At 32.2% G+C, this 20,739-nt stretch overlaps 2 protein-coding genes across 2 annotated transcripts; both read right to left on the bottom strand.

Annotated features, from left to right (window-relative positions):
* Nucleotides 1-2,958: 2,958 nt before the first annotated feature.
* Nucleotides 2,959-5,837, bottom strand: LOC110626274 (probable amidase At4g34880). The gene is made up of 5 exons (XM_021772085.2): nt 5,144-5,837; nt 4,837-5,051; nt 3,945-4,190; nt 3,652-3,850; nt 2,959-3,425 (listed from the first exon to the last, which is right to left on the bottom strand). The coding sequence occupies exons 1-5, from the start codon at nt 5,666-5,668 to the stop codon at nt 3,063-3,065; spliced, it is 1,548 nt and encodes a 515-aa protein (XP_021627777.1). The 5' UTR covers nt 5,669-5,837; the 3' UTR covers nt 2,959-3,062.
* Nucleotides 5,838-10,101: 4,264 nt separating this feature from the next.
* LOC110625629 lies at nt 10,102-11,089 on the bottom strand. The gene is made up of 4 exons (XM_021771267.1): nt 11,044-11,089; nt 10,724-10,893; nt 10,447-10,610; nt 10,102-10,231 (listed from the first exon to the last, which is right to left on the bottom strand). Exons 1-4 carry the CDS (start codon nt 11,087-11,089, stop codon nt 10,102-10,104), a joined length of 510 nt encoding a protein of 169 aa, XP_021626959.1.
* Nucleotides 11,090-20,739: the final 9,650 nt, after the last annotated feature.

Below are 20,739 nucleotides of genomic sequence, written 5' to 3'. Positions count from 1 at the left end.
AAAATATTTACTAATTAAAAATTTAACTGTTTACATAGCAGCTAAACCCTGTAACAGATGCCAGGTTGAGACACCTGTGAGACAGGCACACAATTATTTCTTTTTTTTTTTTTCTAAATAATAAAGTAGGCAGCAGGAGACTTTTTATTTTTAAAATCTGTTGCCGAAGGTTTTTTTTTTTTAAAAAAAAAAAACTAAATTGTTTTTATTATATTATATTATATTATATTAATATATTTTTATTATATTAATTTAATAATATTTTTATAATAATAATTTTTCATAATATATTATATTATAATTATATATTTTATTATTTTTAACATATTAATTTTATAGTATTGAAATTATATAATAGCAACTACAAGTTTACTGAATAATTTTTTTACAAAATTCTCTCCTACGGTTATACATATTTAAACAGTTCATTATTTTTTATAATAATCTTTATTAGTTGAATTTGTTTTATAGTAACCCTTATATTTTTTTAATACTTCTTATTTTTATAGTATAACATTAAATATATAATGTTAATATAAAATTATTTTAATTATTATATTATATATCATAGTAATATATTTTATTATATATTATATAAAATATATTTAGTTATTTAATTAATAAATAAAAAAATTAATAATAAAAAACCCCTTGTCCGCTTTTTTAAACATAAATAAAATATATTTAATTAGTTTTATTATTTTTTTCCTGTACTCTTTAATTTTTATAATATAATATTAAATAAATTTTATATAATAGCTAATATTGTTAATATAAAAAATATTTATAATTTTATATTATATATTATACTAATAATATATTTTATTATATATATTATAAAATATATTTAATTATATTATTAATATTTAAATAAAAAATATTAAAGATACTATTTAATTCCGGTTTTAGAAAATTAAAATTATGCTGCGATAGACATATACGGCTACACAGGATCATCCAATAAAATGTAAACTTAATTTTAAATATATATATTAATTTATTTATTTATTTATTTTTTTTATGAATTATAAACAATTGAATAATGTTCTGTCTAATAGTGTAATGTCATCTTATAACTCAATATCTCTTATGCAACTTTCCTTGTCATCCACTTTTAAATGTTTCTCTAAATCATTTCTATTAATGTGATAAAAATATTTATAACATAATTTTTGTAATAATTAATATTTTATTATATTTTATATCTTAATTTTATAGTATTAAAATTAGATAGTACTTGTAATATGTTTCATTATAAATATTTGAAATATTTTTTTTATAGTACTTCTATATTTTTTAATAATTATTTATATAATATAAATAAAATTTTGTAAAAAAATATAATAATTATTTCTAATAAATTTATAATTGATACTATTTAATTATTTTGGTACTGCTAATATGTTGTAACAGAAATACTATTTTGTTTAAAAAGCAAAATTTTCAGAATTAAATTGTTTATTATTAAAAAATAGAAATTAAATTGGAATTTTAGTAAAACTAAAGATTATATTAAAACTTTAAAAAGGCGTAAATTACATTTTAATTTTAAATTTTAGTGCAATTAACTAAATCAGTCTTTATATATTTAAAATCAAATATTTAAATTCTTATATTTTTCATCCATTCAAAGATAAATAATTCCATTTTAAATTAAGGTCAAAAACTGATGGGTGAACAAAAATATGAAAAGATAAATTTGTTTTTAAAATATTAAGTTTGATGTGATGATAATTTACATCCATTATTTATATATTTTTATAATTATATCTGTTTATTTTTTTATTAAATGTTTTATATTTAATTGTGAAATTTTTAATTTAATATTTTTAATTAATGTTTTTTTTTTATTGTCATTATTTCTATAGGTTAAAATTACTCAAGGCACTCGCACGTTCAGAGAAGACTTGGATAATTACATGATACTTTTGCGAAAAAAAAAAAAAAAAAGAGGATAGACCCATGTAATTAAGTATGTAATTTCTAATAAAAAAATATAGGATATACTTTTGCTAAAATTCTTTACTAAGGGAGTTGGTGTAACTTGGATGTAATTTCTATTTAATTTATTTATGTTAATTTCCTTTATTTAATTTTATTATTTAATTCTTGAGATTATTAATACTTTTGAGGAGTATAAATGATTATACCTTGAAATTAATACTGAAAGTGGAATGTTTTAGGTTTGAATAGGAAATTGAATATAAAAAAAATATTATTGGGTTGGGGATAAAAAACTTATGGAGTCTTAAAAAATAATCATAGTGTTTGAAAAATTAATTAGAAAATTATTGGGAGATATATAATATGCTTTAGTTAATTAATTTGATCTTATTTATAGAGATAATTACTCTTGTATTATTTGCTCTAGTTTTAATAATTAAAATTGAATGGTTAATTAGATAAATTATTTGAATGAATGCCGGTGAAATTAAAGAATTTTAATGTTTAATATTAATTGATTTCGTGTTTTTTAATTTGTGAAAATATTTTTTTACTTAATTTAAATTTTATATTTTAAATCATCTTTAAGTCTAAATGATAATTAGATTTGCAAAGGGGACAAGAAAGATATTTTAACTCATATAACGATAATGGATGAAATAATTGATTCTGAAGGAATCGAAAATATAAGAGTTTAAATTTGATTTTAAAAATATAAAAAAGTTAAAATATAATTTATTAAAAACAAAGTTAATGTAAAATACAGTTTGGTTGTAGATTATATCTATTTGTTTACCGATTAGTGGTGGAACTTGAAAGGATACTAAATTTTAAGCAGAGGATGAAAGACTTGGAAATATTTAATAATTTTCTCTATATATTCTTTTTAAGTTGAAAAAAAAAATTATAGATTGAAGTCTTTACAGAATTCTAGAATTTCAAGTTTAAATTTTAATCAAAATAGACTGTGCAAGAAACATATATATATATATATTTCTCTATGAATAATTATTATACATATAATATTTTTTTTTTATTTAAATCGAGCTGAAGAAATTTGGAAACTTTATTCTAAATCCTCGAGTTCTAATGAACTCGAGGAGGCTTCCAATTTTAATTTAAAGTGACATGGCTTGAATGACAGGAGGCTTCCTTATCTTAGTGGCCTGCTCAAAGCCATAAGCAATCTCTATTAGTTTTGGCTCTGTACCCTTTAATCCTCCAAAGCAGATGCCAAAGGGCAACCCCGTAGTGTCATACCCAGCAGGGACAGTGATTCCTGGATATCCTCCAATTGCAAAGACAGTTGATATACCTGAGCTCCTTTCCATATCATAAGGAGCCACTAGGGCATCTAGATTATGCTCCCTCACCAATTTCTCCAATCCATTTATTGAAAGTTTGTTCATATTTTCCACTGCTACATTCAGCTTTTCGTCTGCTCCTTCCATGGACTCAGACTCTTCCAACAGTTCTTGTTGCTGCACAACCATTGAAAGGAGGAAAATTTTTAGATGAACCTATCCATCATGGATCCAAAATAAATGAATGTGGGTCCCATGTGATTTTTTATGGAGAGATCCACATTGGTATGTTTTGGATCCATGTGAATCGAGTTGAAGCAAGTTTTCTCCGTAAAAGAAATCAACCACATTGTATGATCTACTAAGGAGTGCACATTGAAATAAAATTAAATCACTCACTTACCAAGTCGGAGAATTTCTTGTTGAAGGCAATGATGTCTGCTAAGGTTCGTACCGGGGATTTCACCAGTTGTTTTAGGTATGCATTTAAAGCTGGCTTGAACTCAGCCAACATTGCAACTAGTTCACCGCTTGCAGTGACATCTAAGATCTCATCAATGTTGGAAATTTCCAAATGATCTACCAGAATTGCTCCCTTTTGCCTTTTTTATTTTTTGGGTCACAGAAATATTTCATCAAGATATGCTTATAAAAAATTACGTAACTAGAACCCTGAGAGTAATTTCATTCTGTTACCTTAGTGTGTTGAGGTGGCGCTCGAAAGCTAGAGCAAGAACAGATCCCTCGTCATTAATGAACTCGAAGAAGGGTTTCCTGACTATCCCTAATCGCTTCCCTTCAAGGCCATTAGGATTAAGGAATTGCTTGTAGCTAGAGGGTGGAATGAACTGGGCTGCATCTTTAGTTGCATTATCATCGTAATCAACGCCCACAATGGCATCAAGCATGTAAACAGCATCTCTTACTGTCCGGCAAATTGGACTGCTCCATCAACATGTGAAAATTACTTTGTCAAGCATACAATAAACAATCACAGCATAAAATCCACAACCACCGACGTGCATATATATTCAGAATAACTTAAAATTGCTTTGATGGGGAGAATTAAATTAAGAACTTACTGCATGCAAACTATTAAAAAAACAAGCTAAAAGTTCAACTAATCTAAATAAAAGAGATCTGCATTGTAGATAGATAGCCTGACTAGCTGCAGAGGATATGAATGCAAAGTTCAGCAAAGGATGCAATTCTTTCTAAAAACATCAAAGCGATGGTACAAACTGGAAAAGTTTGTACTTTAAACCAAATAGAAATTTAGCATCATACCATCGCCTATGAAATTCTTACATGCATCCGGTATGTATACTCGTCCAAATATAATTTTGACATATTAAAAATTAAAAGAAATTTTATCTAAAATACAGTGGAATTACATATTAATATGAAATTTTAACTTTTCATTGGTTAGGTGTACAAATCAAATTTTTACACCGAAATACGTACAAGAATTTTTCATATTTCCCATACGCACCTGGGTGTATAGGCTGTTTAATGTAATTCTTAATTTAAAATCAAAAGAAATTTTATCTAAAATATAGTGAGACTGCATATTAATATCATCACCTACCCGACTGTGTCTTGTCTGGGGGATGTCGGGATAACTCCAGCTCTACTAGTGAGACCAACGGTTGGTTTGATACCCACAACTGAGTTAACACTGGCTGGACATAAGATGGAGTGATCAGTCTCCGTCCCCAGGGAAACTGCTGCCATATTGGCTGCCACTGATATTCCTGATCCGCTACTTGACCCACAAGGCCCTTTCGATTGAACATAAGGATTCTGCAACCAAACTCAAACATAATCCTATTATTTATCTAGTATGCAATTGAAAACAGATAGGGAAATTAATAGGAATGCAAGAAGGACCTTACCTTTCCTTGACCTTTTCTTTCACAGAAACCAGAAGGTAAATACCTCGATCTAAAACCAGCCCATTCGCTCATGCTAGCCTTCCCTAATATGATGGCGCCAGCTTTCCTCAACTTGACCACCACACCTGCATCTCTGGGCACGACTGAGCCGAGCAGCGCGTACGAGCCAGCAGTGGTGTTGAGCTTATCTTTGGTTGCTATATTATCTTTGAGCAGGATTGGAATGCCATGCAAACTAGGCAAAGATCCTGGAACCTTAGCCTCACGCTCTTGGTCAGCCTTGTCAGCCAGGTCGAGAGAATCAGGGTTCACTTCTATGACCCCTAGAAGGATCGGATCGAGCCTGCTGATTTGATCGAGGTAGAACTGAACGAGTTGTCTGGAGGTTAGATTTTTTTGCTTAAATGCCAGCAGAAGATCATCTATGGTTGCTTCTTCAATTGAGAATGCGATAGTTATCTTGGTAAAGAATCCACATAATAATATGGATAAGAGAATTGAAACAAGTGGTGAATTGGTAGACATAGCTCAGCTCTGCTCAAATGAAGAGTTGAATTATTTAGCTTAATTATCAGATCTGGATATGGTGCAGAAGGGATGAAAAATGATGCAGATTTTATAAAGGAGATGAGCCTTGCAGAATTGATTATTACTGTATATAATTTTTTTTCTTTTTCTATTTTCTAGAGAATTTGTGCAACAAAACTTGAGTGAGTTCGTTTTCTTTCTTTTTAGCTTGGCACATCAAATTATGAAGTTGTTTACCAACTGCTGTACGTATGTTTTTTTTTTCTTTGCTATAATAGCTCCACTTATCAAAAGGCGAGCCGCACGTGTCAATTACATATTTAACCAGCCAGATATAATTTTAATTTTTATTAATTTTCAAATGCATAATTCTTAAATTTTATAATTAAAAGAATAATAAATATTTTTTAAAATACTGCATTAATCTCATAATTTTTATTCATAATTTTTTAAATTTAATTTCAAATTAATAGTATAACATTTTACTACGCCTAAAATTTAGTTCAATAAAATATTTTTCAATTGGCATTAGTGAGGATTTATTTTCAACCTTATAAATTAATGTATAACCTTTAACGAAACATAGTAAAAGTTTATAAAAAAAGGTTTAAAAAAAATACAATGAGCTGTACGGATATTAAATAAAAATATTATACTTTTTATATTTTATAAAATTATTATAATAATTTTTTTAAATAAGAGATTTCTATCTATACACTATGTACCTATATCTATCCATCTTACATCTATCATCTATGATGAATATCAGAATTGCCAATAATATTCTTATAGTTTAGTATTACCACAAAAAATTGTAATTCTATAAAAAAATAAATTTGAAAATTATGATAATTATTTTTCTATAATATAAATATAAAAATGAAATGGGAGAGAAGGAATATTAGAATTGCTAATAACATTCTTATAGTTTACCATTAAAAAAATATAATTCTATAAAAGAATTAAGTTCGAAAATTATAAATTATTTGTTAAACATTTTTATTTTCTTTGAAAAAAAGTAAACTAAACCGATCTTTATTTTACGAAAATTGAAAACAAGAAACTATATGTTAAAAAAGCTTATGAGAAATTTGTTGGGATTAATGGGAATAAATGCAAAAAAAAATAGAAAAAATAAAATAATTTTCATTGAATCACATCTAAACGTATAAAATAATAAAATATGAACAAAATAAATAAATTTTATTTTCTTTACAGTAAAAAATATGAGATCGTTCATCTCAATTAAATTATCGCAAATCACAAACTGTTCAAATGTACGATCTCTAATGATATCTACACAAAATATAAATCGAAAAATTTTAAAATAATTCTAAGTGTTGAGAAGGAAACAAGGTTTAGAGTGCTACTCTTACACTGTTTCTGCGAATTTCGATGGCTCACAAAATGTTGCTTCAGACTCTTATAAGAGAGCTTTTTAATTCCTAGAATTTAGTATAATAGTATTTATTTATTTAACTAATTAAATAAATAAATTATAACTATGGTGTTATAAAAGCCTTTTCATTTCTAAAATTTAGTATAATAATATTTATTTATTAATTTAACTAATTAAATAAATAAATTATAACTATAGTTTAGAATTTTAATAAATAAGCCATATATAGACAAATTCAATTAAGTTTCTACTTAATTAATTAGATCAAAATTATAATTATTTTAAATTATGATGAGTGTCGAAACTACAAAAAATAATCTATCTAAATCCAACAAATATAAATTACGTATAGGGTGAATAGGATCGAATCCATAAGAAATTGACACTAAAAATCTCCGATCAATAATTAGAAAAATGAACAATGAAAATAAAATAAGAGTTTTTGATGAAAACTGAAATTAAAATAAAAATCAAGACAATTAAAGAAAACAATAATTAAGAGAAAATCAAATCAATGCAAAATAAATTCTAATTGAAGAATATGATCCATTTCAGTTGTGAGAAATGATCATTGAAACAAAAATATTTTTATTCATTCCAATAAACTAGTTCTAGTTATAGGAGATACTCCTCACAACCAATCTCTCCTTAGATGTAAATTAAATAAAAAACATTCGCGTATTAACCCTAGTCAATAAACAATCTCTCCTTAGATGTAATTTAAATAGAAAACATTCGCTTATTAACTCTAGTCAATAAACAACTCAAAGAACGTCTATTTGATTTAATTTATTAACCACCTTAAGAATTACAGAGACCCAATTCTAACCAACAAATCAAACCACGTGGTGAGTTTAAGTTAGATCATGCAATTCCTTAATGGGTTATACTAATTGTTATTCATTGTTAAATAACTCAAGTAATTACGAATTTCAAATATCCAAACTAATAATATATTACTTTAAAAATATGAACAACGGAACCTATTGATCAATTAACAAAGTAATAATAATAATAATAACTGAAACTGTATAAATATTAGAAGAATAAAGATGAACAATAATATTTACATCTCATAATCCATGAAGAAATTGAAATTTCAATCTATCACTAACTAAAACTAAAGAAATTAGTCACACGTGACTATAAGAAATCATAAAAGAAAGGAAGGAATTCGGCCAGAAGAGAGGATGTTGTAAGCTGCTACTGTAAAAAAAGGTGTTTAAATAGCAAAACCCTAGAGAAATCCTCTTGAAATTTTTTCCTAAAAAAGTTTAATTTGAATATTTTCAATGAAATAACACTCTTGATTTGTTTTCTAAGGGATGGAGATTCCTTGATCTTTGGGAGAGGTCATGCCGTGAAATCTGAACCGAAACACGTAAGGTCGTATATTCTTTAATGGGAAGATCTGATTTTATTTCTTTTTCCGCGTCAGGTGTTCTTCTGTTACCGTTTGGAGATTTTTCTAGAGACTTAGGCAAATCTTTGATTAAGTCTATTCAGTCACTGCACATAATCAACTTCTTTTCTCATTGATTTTGACTCACCATTTCTATCCTTTGCTTTTCTGCAAAAGTATGACAAAAGGCGCAGGATTAATAGAAAATCACTTAGATTGATGATAGAGAAGGAGATTATATGCTAAATTAGTGCTCTATTAAATTTTTCCACACTTGAACTACGCTTGCCTTCAAGCATTCAAACAATTTAGATCATCAACTCTACTCTTTCACCTATATTTTTGGATTGAAGCACAACAACATATCAGCATGTATATAACTAATACTCACAAGAGTCACATTGCAAAAAATAATCTCAACAAAATCTTTGACATAAATAAGAGAGCTCAAGCTATTCACTCTCAATCACTTAAATAGTCAAGTAGAATTCATGGAGTAGTCACTAAACCTTACCTTAGCCAATTCTATTGTTGTTCAAAGTTGGTTCTTAAGTCTAAAAATAATGTATCCAAAGCTTTTTATTTATTATGTATGAGCACTTATCCATCTCTTGCTTAGAATGTCACTACTCTTTTGACGTGAAGGAACATATTTGTGATACCCACTTTTGGTTACTCAATTGGTCATAGTTTCAAGTGGCTACTAGAACTATTCATGGTCACTTAACCAATGGAGTAGATTTATTTTGTGCTCTTTTCTCTTTTTTTTTTTTTGGTACCTTGAACACCTTATTTCTTTGATAATAATTTTAGAAAAATTAAAAATTCATGGTTTTAGCAAAGCCTAATTATACTCCACTAGTGTCTTCATCATTCAAGCACACACATCTTATTAAAGCTTAACTATTTATGTTTCAAGATAATTATCAAACACTGTTGCAAGCAATGTGAAAATCAAGACAATCACCCATATAAATATTAACATACTGTTTATGATTCAATTCAAATTTCAAAGAATTCAAAAGTGAGTGAAATAATCAAATTGCAATACTTAGCCAAAATTCCTACCAAAATGCATAAAAAGAAAATAAAAGGAAATGCATTATTTTTTTTAAAAAAAAATTGCAAAATAAGACAATACATAAAAAGAAAATGTAGCTTATATAATTTCCTCCCCTGCACTTGATCAACACATTGCCCTCAGTGTGTGCAAAAGTAAAAACTTGTATCAAGAGGATTAGAAAAATACTCCCTTAGTCAAGTTGGTGTGGGCAAGGCATAAGGCAAGGCTCAAGTAACTGATGGAGGGAATAAGATCCCAACATGATCAAACAAGAAGTGTAGTATGTCTTTTGTGTTGGCTATAACCTATTCTATTGCTTTCTTGTAGTCATGAAGTAACATGATTAGTTTCTCTTCTTTTAAATGAAGTGTATCTCCAGCACCTAGGTATGAATTTTTTAGGTGATTGAGTAGTAGTTTTAACTCTAATTTAGGTGCCATCATAACAGATGGCTACAGTTGTGAGTTAGATTTGGGCAAATATTTGAGTAAGGCTATCTGGTCTAAAGGCTATGCAAGATTTAAAGAACAAACTGTTTCTTTGATTTCAACATCTGTCTTGGAATTCTAACCCTCCAAACTGCCCGTGGCTGGAGTTCTATATAAAACAATATTTAGCTTGTCATCATGACTCAACTCAAAAGCATTTTGACTTAAAGTATCAAGAACATCAATACTATCACCATTAGTTACATCACTAGAAAATTTCAAAGAATCATAAACATTAAATTTAGTCACTTCCCTATCAAATTCCATAGTGAGTTTACTATCATGCACATCTATTTTAGTCCTACCCATGCTAAGAAAAGGTCTACCCAATAAAATATCGGATATAATATTAACTATATCATCTTTCATGTCAATTTATCCTCTTTCATGTCAATGATGTAAAAATCTGTAGGAAAAACTAACCCATCAACTTGGACTAGTTCATCTTCCAAAACACCATCAGGATAAATGATATACCTATCAGCAAGTTGGATGACAACACTTGTTTTCTTTAAGGGACCATCATTCAATGAATTATAAATGGATAAAGGCATGACTTTAATTGAAACTCCAAGATCACACATAACCTTTTTAAATTCAATATTACTAATAGTGCAAGAAATATCAAACATATCACCATCATTGCATTTAGGAGGTAATTTCCTTTGAATAACTGTAGAAACATTTTCCCCACACTTACCTTTTCATTCTCGGATAGCTTGTTCTTTTTGGTACAAAGCTCCTTCAAAAATTTCACATATTTAGTCACTTGCTTAATAACATCAAGTAAAGAAACATTTACCTCAACTTTGCAAAAAGTCTCTAAAATTTCTTTTTTCTCTTTTTCTTTCTTAGATTTAGCAAGCCTCTCTAGAAAAAGATGGTGGAATAACAAATTCCCTTTGCTGATATGTTTTTGAAGCAAGTTTTCTCCCTTTTTTTTGCTGAATTTTTGCAGATGCATTATGCAGGTCTGTCATTGAGGTTTGCCTAAGCCTTTGCCCGTGTGGAACTATCTACTTCTATCGGTGCATTCTGCAAATCTATCACTAAGCTTTGTCCACATGGAACTATTTGTAACTCTTTTTCTCACTTGATTCGAAACCTAAGATCAACTCGTGATAAAAAAACCCCATCACACAACTTGACAAAGAACAAGGCAAAGACAACATGGCTAGATTTTTGAATGGGCTTAACAAAGAGATTGCCAACATCACCGAATTACACTATTATGTAGAACTTGATGATATGGTTAGCATGGCGATGAGGAGAGAGAAGCAACTGAAATGGAAAGGTGGTGCTAAAACATTCCAAAACAACACTTGGACTTCAAAATGGTCCAAGGAAGATGAAAAGGGCAAGGAGAAAGTTTATGAAAGCAAAGATAAGAATTTCAATAGTAAGTCACAAAGCACTACTTCCAAACTACAATTGAAACACCATCTTCTTCTAGCAAACATCATAACATCATGTGTTTGATGTGCTTAGGAATAGGACACATTGCATCTCAATGTCCCAATAGCAAGACTATACTTTTGCTAGATAATGGTGAAATTATCTCTAAGTCAGAATTTGACAATGACAACATGCCTTCTTTAGAGTATTGTTCTGATGAAGAAAACATTGAGTATGCTGTGCAAGGTGAGTCACTTATTGTCAAGTGACTCGCGGTTGTTGAAGCTGATCAAAAATAACATTTTCAGTTATCAACAATATTACTACTGCAGATAGTGGTAAAGGATCGAATCCACAGGGAATTGAAAACTTATCTATTATTCTTAACAAGACCAAGAGAATTGACTGAAAGCGAAACTGAAAGCAAAATAAATTGAAATGAGATAAATCTGAAACCAACTAAACTGAAAGTAAAATGGGGGGGTTTTGAGATTGATTTAATTTAACAACTACTGAAAGCAATTAAATAAGCGAATAATAAAATAAAAGGGAAATCAATAATGAGGAAGCTCTAGTTGAAGAGTTGGATCCAGTTTAGTTGTTGGGATTGATCATTGAAACTTATGTTCTTTTGATTGATTCAATAGGTTAGTTATGGAGATGGAAAATACTTCTCACCACCATGTCTCTCCTTAAGATTAAACCAATTAGGGAACTTCCTTTAATTAATTACTAATCAACAAGTTGTCAAGGAACGTCCTTGGGCCTTAGGCATCAAAACAACTGTTAATTGCATAAAGAGATAGAGAGATCCAATCCTAGCTACTCAAACGCATGAGATGTTGCTAGATCATACAATTTTCTTAGTTTTTACACCAAGTGTTCTTATGTTTGAACAATCCAAGCAATTACAGACTCAAAGTTATCCAAACTAACAATATATTACCTTGTGATTAAGAATCAAGTGGCCAATTTGATCAAAACAATAAAGCAATAATGGAATCAACCATGAAATTGTATGAATATTGAATAACCAAAAGACAAACAATGTGTGTTCAAATCTCATAATCCATAAAACAACCAAGGTTTCAACCAATCTTCAACTAGAATAAAAGGTTTCAGCCACTCATGGCTGAAAGAAAAATAAAAAATAAAGAAAGAGATGAAGAAGAGATGTTGCCACTTGCAATCCCGTAGGTGTGTCCAAGGGAGAATAGAAAAAGTATGGGGATGCTCCTTATGTGTCTTTTTATAGTTGAAAGTGTTACCCTAGGTCCTTACTTGCTGCCCAAGTTGTGTCTGAAAAGGAAAGAATCGCGTTGGAAGGTCTTCAGAAGGAAGGAGGCGCGCGGATTGGCTCTTCAGAAGGAAGGAGGCGCGCGGATGGGTTGTGCAGAGGGAAAGATATGTTGTTCAGACTTTCCTTTTTAGGTGGAGCCTTCATTTGAATTTCAAATCTTGAATACTGAATGCAAGAGATGTAACGACCCGGAAACCGGACCGCTACCGGCGCTAGGATCCAGATCGGCTTAAGGCCGCCGGGACCTGTAGCAAGCCTAACATACATCCTGTACAACTGGTATAATCCCATACATGATCAAAAATTCCATAAAAACATTAAAACATTTACTATACCAAGCTTGACCTGAACATACAACATACTATAAATATATAACCCACACTAGAGCCCTCATTAAATGCCCTAGTGTGGTCCACATTACATGTGTCAAGCCTGGTTCCTCATATGACATCAATAAAAACATAACATACATCATGTACAAAAAGGGATTAACTAGACTTTAGGGCCAAGCACAATACTAATCCACAAACATAACTCTACCATACGCTACATTTCATTACATTACATTATCTTACAATACATTATATCAATTTACATTACATGTCCACGCTAACATGCTAATCTATTACATAAACATAACATTAACCCTTGAGACTTCCCAATCTTCCTCAGACCTGCAAACCTAGGGGTTAGGGAGAGGGGTGAGCTAAAAAGCCCATTGAGCAGAACAAAAAAACAACAGTTTAATAAATCATATGCTATCATGGAATGCGTCACATCACAAACATTTCACATCACGGATGGACATGACCACCAAAACTCCCTCTGTCTGTGCCCGGCCCTCGAAGGAGCTCCTCAGGACTTCTGTAATATAACATGGTGCCCGGCCCTCGGTGGGGCTCCTCAGGACTTCATTAGTGCCCGACCCTCGGTGGGGCTCCTCAGGACTTCATTAACATATCATATCTAGGGCTATTGGGGTCGCCTTGGTCCATCCACATCAACAACATAATATGCAATGCATCATCTTCGTAAAATCTAATGTAATCAACCTATTATCATAGTATTCATGATGCGTGAAACATGCTAAAAACATTAGAGTTAGTTCTACTCACCTCTGGCAGACGCTGGACTGACTCTGTAACAGCTAACACTGCTGGCCTCCTCGGTTCCTCGGCTCCGATCCTACACAAGTGAACTCAAATGAGGGACCAAACACACTCTAACAAGACTCTAAACAACTCCCCAAAAATCCCCCTAAAACATCTTAAAACAATCATAGAAATCATGCAAAGGAAGGCTGGATAGGGCACTTTCGGCGGCAGGTTCGGCGGCCGAAAGTCCCTCCAGAGCCGAAAGCCATGCACCTTCGGCGGCACCTTCGGCGGCCGAAACTCCCTTCCAGAGCCGAAAGTCCAACTTTCGGGGGCAGGGTTCGGCAGCCAAAAGCTTGCCTCCACAGGCAGGTTCGGCGGCCGAAAGTCCCTTCGGCGGTCGAACCTGAGTTCTTCCAGAATGGCAGAACTCAGCCTCCTCATGCACAAACAGCCTCCAAACCTTCCAAAACAACCCAAAACCTCACATGCTCTCTCCCAAACATGCATACACACTTCCACATGCATATAAGGCATAAACTAACTTAAACCTCCCAACACAAATATCACATAAACATACATTAGACATAAAACCCACATAAACCTTAACATGCACATCTACCCACACACAAGCATCAAAACTCCTTAAAACTTACTTAAAACAAAGAAAAGGGTGTGGATCTACACTTACCTCTTGAAGATCGAGGGTTGGTGCGATCCCTAACTTGGAGATGGGAGAAATCTAGCTCCTTGGGTCTCCAAGCTCCAAAACTTGATCTTAAACTCAAAACTCTTCAAAACAAGGATAAAACTCATGAAAACTTGAGGGATTTGAAGAAAAAGCGTCAAAACAACCAAAGGAGAGCATGAACTCACCTATGCCCGAAAAGAGAGAGAAAACTCGCCCATTTTCCGGACAAAGGGCCTTTTATAGGTGGCCGGCCAAACCTCCTTCGGCGGCCAAAGCTACCTCCAAAACCTCACCATGTTCGGCGGCCAAACATGGGGTTTGGCGGCTGAAAGAAAGCCACTTTCGGAAGCCTAACGTGCTGTAACGACCCCAAAATGGACCATCACCGGCGCTAGGATTCAGGTCGGCTTAAGGCCGCCAGAACCCGAAGCAAGCCTACTATACTCTCTGTGTACCTGTAAACTTCATACATGATCATACATTTTCTGTGAAAATAAAAACTCTTTTCTGAACCAAGAGCTTATAAAGCTCCATCACAACTGGTCTCCGCTCTGCTGCTATATGGGATAAACTTCCTAGTGACTTCTGGCTTAGGGCGTCTGCCACAACATTCGCCTGAGGGCCATTTATAGGTGGCTGGCCAGACCACCTTCAGCGGCCTATCGTGAAACCGAAAGCCATGCATGTTCGGCGGTCGAACCTCAACTTCGGCGGCCGAACCTGGCTTTTCTGCCTTGGTTCATTTCACTCAAAACCTCAGTTCCTTATGCATAAAACGTGATAAACATATCAAAACATTATGGAAACACATAAATCTAACCCTTCTAGAGACTTCCGACATTTTGAACTCCACCGGAAAGTAGAAATCCGATGCCGGACTCTAGCCGGGTATTACACGTGCCTCCTAAACAGCCCCATGTTCGGCGGCCGAACTTGAGGTTCGACGGCCGAACCTGGGTTCTTCCCTCCTTGGTATTTTCTTTTCAAAACTCAATTTCTTTTGCATTAAAACCATAAAATCATGTGAAAACATTTTAGAAAACACATTTTACCCTTCTAGAAGGCTCCGGCATCTTTGAATTCCAGATTCAGACGGAGATTCTGCCGGAAAGTCGGGATTCCGATGCCAGGATCTAGCCGGGAAAGAGAGGCAAGTGCGTCTTCTTGAAATCTTGCTGCCTAAATAGGAAGATCTGACTGCTAAGGTGTCTGCACATCTTTAAACAAGGAAAGAAAGATTTGCAATTTAAATTTCAAATAATCTTCTAACTGTGCTTTCCTTATTTGTTTTTGCTTATGCACTTTCCTTATTTGAAAACTTTCCTTTTCTAAAAACTTTCCTTATTTGAAAACTTTCCTTGTTTGGCACTTTCCATATTTGGCACTTTTTGGCAGTTTTAAGAGCATTTTCATCAGATTGTCTCTTTACACCTAATATCTGCAAAACATGATTAAAACCACAAAATTAGGCAGAAAAGATGTAAATAAACTTTAATAACATCATGATAAAATGGTCTAAAATATGCTCCATCAAATACCCCCACACCTAGCCTTTTGCTTGTCCTCAAGCAGATAAACATGGTCAAACAAGCTCTCTTTGCTACTTGATCCTTATTTCCACTTAAGCTCTTACTCTAGATACCTATTTTGAATCATTGCAGTGAAGAATATATGCATTAAGGTTACTTACCTTCTTTCTTTGACTCCCTTTACTTACCATGGCTAGGATTTGTTTTCCTCAAGAGAGAGATTACACATGCACATGTTCTTGTTCAGTTAAGACTCTTTCTAGCTTTCAGAGTGATTTGCCCTTACCTTGAAGTACTCTATTAAGCCTTTTTGCACTTAAGTTCTCTTGAAAAGGTCACCAACCTATTGATGTGAAGGTATATATTTTCAGTTGGTCACCTGTCCAAGTGGCTACTAGCTCTGTTCATAGTCTTTCAACCATTGGAACAGTTTTCAATTTGTGCTCATGAAGTCTAAGCCTTTGCTGAATTTCTTTTTCAAAGAATTTGGGCAAATCAACACCAATTGCTAAATCAAGTCATATTAAGTTCATTCACACATCTTTCAATTCATTCTCTCTAATGAGTGTCATCAATATATTTTTCACCATGGCAAGCTCAAAGATTCAATTCAAAAGGCAATTCCCAAACATGAATATAACTGACTGCAATTGATTCAACATAAGTTTAAAGAGTCATCACATCAATGGAGTCATGAAAAGAAAGCTCATCCAACATAGTCTATCAGTTTGAGTGAAGCAAATCAGAACACAAAAAGAAAGAAGACTGTGGTTATGTGTGTTAGCACTAATTCTTTCTTTTGAGCTCTTTGGCTCTTCGTAACTTCTAGACATTTTTGTCATCAAGTGTTTTCCAGGTTATTTCAGCCCTTATTTGCTTTTCAGCCTATTTGCCCTCAAGCTTCTTCCGAGCGTTTTTGCTCCTCCAGGCTATCTGCCCTTAAGCATTTTGGGGCTCAGAGCCCTAATTCTTCGTTTTGGGCTATTTGCTCCTAAGAAGATTCCAGGCTTTTTGCCTCCGACCTTAGTCCGAGCATTTTGGACTTTTTCTTATGTTCCTTGTGGGTCATGCTCAGCCCTTGTTATTGTGTGTTGTCAACATGTGCTCCTTTTGGAGTGGACTTTTTGGTACTTAGCATTGGACCTCATCCGAGCGCTTTTGCTATTTATCATTCGAGCTCTTTGGCTTACTAGTATGCTTCCAGACTTCTTTTTCCTCAACTCGGATTTTTGGAAAAGAAAGCTTTGTTGATAAGAAATTAAAGGAGTATGACACTAAACAAATGGATCGAATGATTACTTGTGCTTTAGCATGTATCCAAAAGGATCCTCAGCAATGCCCACAAATGAGTGAGGTATATTTTATATTATTTGTCTTTTGCTTTATATATCTTGTTTGTCAATTATTCCATTACATGTTCCCTTAAAAATATTTTTATATATCCTAATTGTTGTCCTTATTAATTTTATTTCAAGATATTTATGATAATTCATAGGAGTTTACATATGACATTAATTTAAATTCTTAATCGGACATGATGCTTTTTTTCATTTACATGCAAAAATAGATATTAGATGTTCTAGAAGGACATGGTAGCCTGGAGACTTCACATGTTCTTTCTGAAGAGACAACAGCTAGACCGAGCACGAGTTAATATTGTTTCTAAATCGGAAGCTCAGATGACATTTGAGGGGAATCAAATCATTTTGCTGATTGTCTAGCAAAATCTAGAGGTTTGCACAAAGATGATTTCATTTGGTTGTTTCTTTGGGAACTTTGGTTGAAGTCCAGCAAAATAGCTTTTATGGCAAAGCTGCATTTGCTTTCCAGTGTGCTAATGTGCCTCTAAGATTGGTGTCTATGTGCTTGAACTTGCTCATTTTTATGCTTCTGCTAGAGCCTACGATTCTGCTGTTGTTTTGTTTAATTGGTTCGAGTAATTTATCTACTCTTAGTTTAGTTTTGAGTACAAGTTGTGGATTTTGCAACTCAAAGATTGTAAAAGCTTATAAATGCAAGGATTATAAGTGAAAATCTTTTTGAAAGATGAATTTAATAGAGATCTAGATGAAAGAAGGCTTTCAATGGGAGAAGAAAATAGAAGGAAGAAGAGGAAGATCTAGTTGATCATTTTGCACGAATAAAGCATTGATAGCAGTTGTCGAAGCCGTAAAAAATAAACCTATTAATCAATCAACAAATAACTTGTAGATAGTGGCAATAGGGTCAAACCACAGGGATTTGACACTACGAACTTTCCTAATAATGACTTGGACAAGTAAATAATAAAAAGAGGGGGGTTTTGTTTTGATGATAATGAACTAAATAGTAAGAGAAAGCAATAATTTAAATAGATGAGAATTTCAATGGAAGAAGGATTCTAGTTGAAGCATGGATCTATTTCACTTGTTTAGAATTGATCATTGACTCTTTTTGATACTCCTATTTATTTCAATAAATTAGTTTAGGACGTGGAAGACGCTTCTCACAATCCAAATTTCTCCTTAGTTTTAGTATGATTAGGAAACGTTCGCTAATCAAACACTAGTTAACAAGTTGCCAAGGAACGTCCTTGGGGTTTTTTACTTTTCAACTGTTAACTGCCTTGAGACTTAGAGAAACCTAATTCTAACCTTGCCAACCGCGTGGTCAAGTTTAGATTATGCAATCGATTATACTTGAGTTTAAACAACCTAAGCAATTACGGACCTAAATTATTCAAACAATATATTACTCATGCAATTAAAAGCAATAGGCCTTAATTGATTCTAAAAGCAAAGCAATAATAATAGAAAGATCAAGTTGCATAAATATTGAAAATAAATAAGAGTTTAATAATGGAGTTTTCAATCTCCCAATTCATCACAAATCTGAAAATTTTCAACTTCAACTAGAAAAGAAGGTATTTAGCCACTCATAGTGGATAAAATACACAAAAAGAAAGGAGAAAAGTAGAAGAGGAGAGACTACCGAAATTCTGCAGTGTTGTCGATGAGTTTCTGCTGAATATCTGATGCCCCTTGCTGGTTTGGGGCTGTTGTTAGTGTATATGCCCTAGGCCATTATCTTGGGCCTTTTTGTATGTCGTTTTGGTTATTAATAAAAGAGGTTTTTATCATTATTATTTGTTTGCATGTTACATAATAATGATTATCATCCCTGGTTACTTATTATTATGATGATAATAATATAACTGGTATGGTTATTGATTGATAATCATGAGATGATTATGTATATGTTGATATAATTCAATAATCATAAATACTTGTTGGAGAACAAAGTATTGGATGGACCCGCATTGAGATCACTACATGGGTCATTGTCATAAGTGAATCTCAAAGTAGTTATGTCTTAATCCTTTGACTTGAGATTGTCATAGTTTCCAACATAAGGACTATTATGTTTTGACATAATCAAACGTTGTCTTTAATCGGACAATCATAAAGGTTATGATTGAACATAATAGAAATTATGTAGAGGAAAATGAACAATCAAGATAGGATTTGTCCCTCTTTATGAGAGAGATATCTTCTGGGCCCCTCGATAAGTGAGACTGAGAAATGCATGGCCGTGCTCAAATGAATTGATAGTGTGATCAATATCATTTGAATTTATCAGTCTACTTAGAGATCGAGAAATCATAAGTTTGAACATTATAAGTTTGACATTGACCATGACTTATGTTCAAACTAGATATCGTGAGACAAAGGGATTAATACATGTTCTATTTAATAGGCTTTATCGGACTATTGATCCTCATATTAGTTGGGTAGTCATAATGTCTTGCTAGAGGCCACTTATGATTTATAGGCCTTGTTGGACTGGGCCTATTGCCAATTAATATGAGCCTATTGGGTCACACACAAGAACGTTGTTGATGTGCTATATTAATGGGCTAAAAGCCCATTAGTATAATTAATAATAATAATATGTTATTATTATTAATATTAATTATTTATTATTATGAGATAATAATTTTTAAAAGATCTGCAGTCTATCTGTAACTGTTACAGATAAAGGACTCTATCACATAAAGATATTTGAGTATCTGTGAGATTGTGATAGTGGGTTCTGAACATAACTCTTTTAGGAAAAGAGTTGTACAATTCTTTTAGGAAAAGAATTGTGGGAAAAATACAACTCCTTTTAGGAAAAGGAGTTGTGTGAAAATAAAAGACTGAGACATATAAATACTCCTTCTACAGATTGAGTATGTTGATGTTAAGTTTTGAGAAAACTCAGTCTAAAAGATTGCAGATTGTGGAGCACATGATCTATCCATCTTTGAAAGAGCTAGCACTCTAGAAGGATAGAAGACGTTCGTGTGGATACCATAGAGGGTGTTCGTTTGAAAAGGCAGCACCATCAGTCCGCCAGTGTATCTTTCTTACGAAATTAACAGGTTAGTCTCGTATCCATCTTATTAATTAAACGAAGCACTCGGATTCTGGAAAAGGAAATCCAAAATTTTATTTTTCCGCTGCGCAACTGGATTGCAATTAATCTCGGGATTTCCCAACAGTGGTATCAAAGCCTACCTGTGCTTTTCGTTTAAATTAATTATGCCATGATTGATATTATATATGCGATATATGTTTATTAGAATGGCATGATAATTATGGTTAAATTTATGGATGAATGATTGGATCATTTAGATTATTAGAAAAATTAAATTAAAATTTTTCTTTTACATCTAGAATCAAAATT

Source organism: Manihot esculenta, chromosome 11, assembly GCF_001659605.2.
Source record: "Manihot esculenta cultivar AM560-2 chromosome 11, M.esculenta_v8, whole genome shotgun sequence".
Taxonomy (NCBI): Eukaryota; Viridiplantae; Streptophyta; class Magnoliopsida; order Malpighiales; family Euphorbiaceae; genus Manihot; species Manihot esculenta.
Note: the sequence above shows the minus strand (reverse complement) of the source record. Positions and strands in the feature narration are given on the sequence as shown.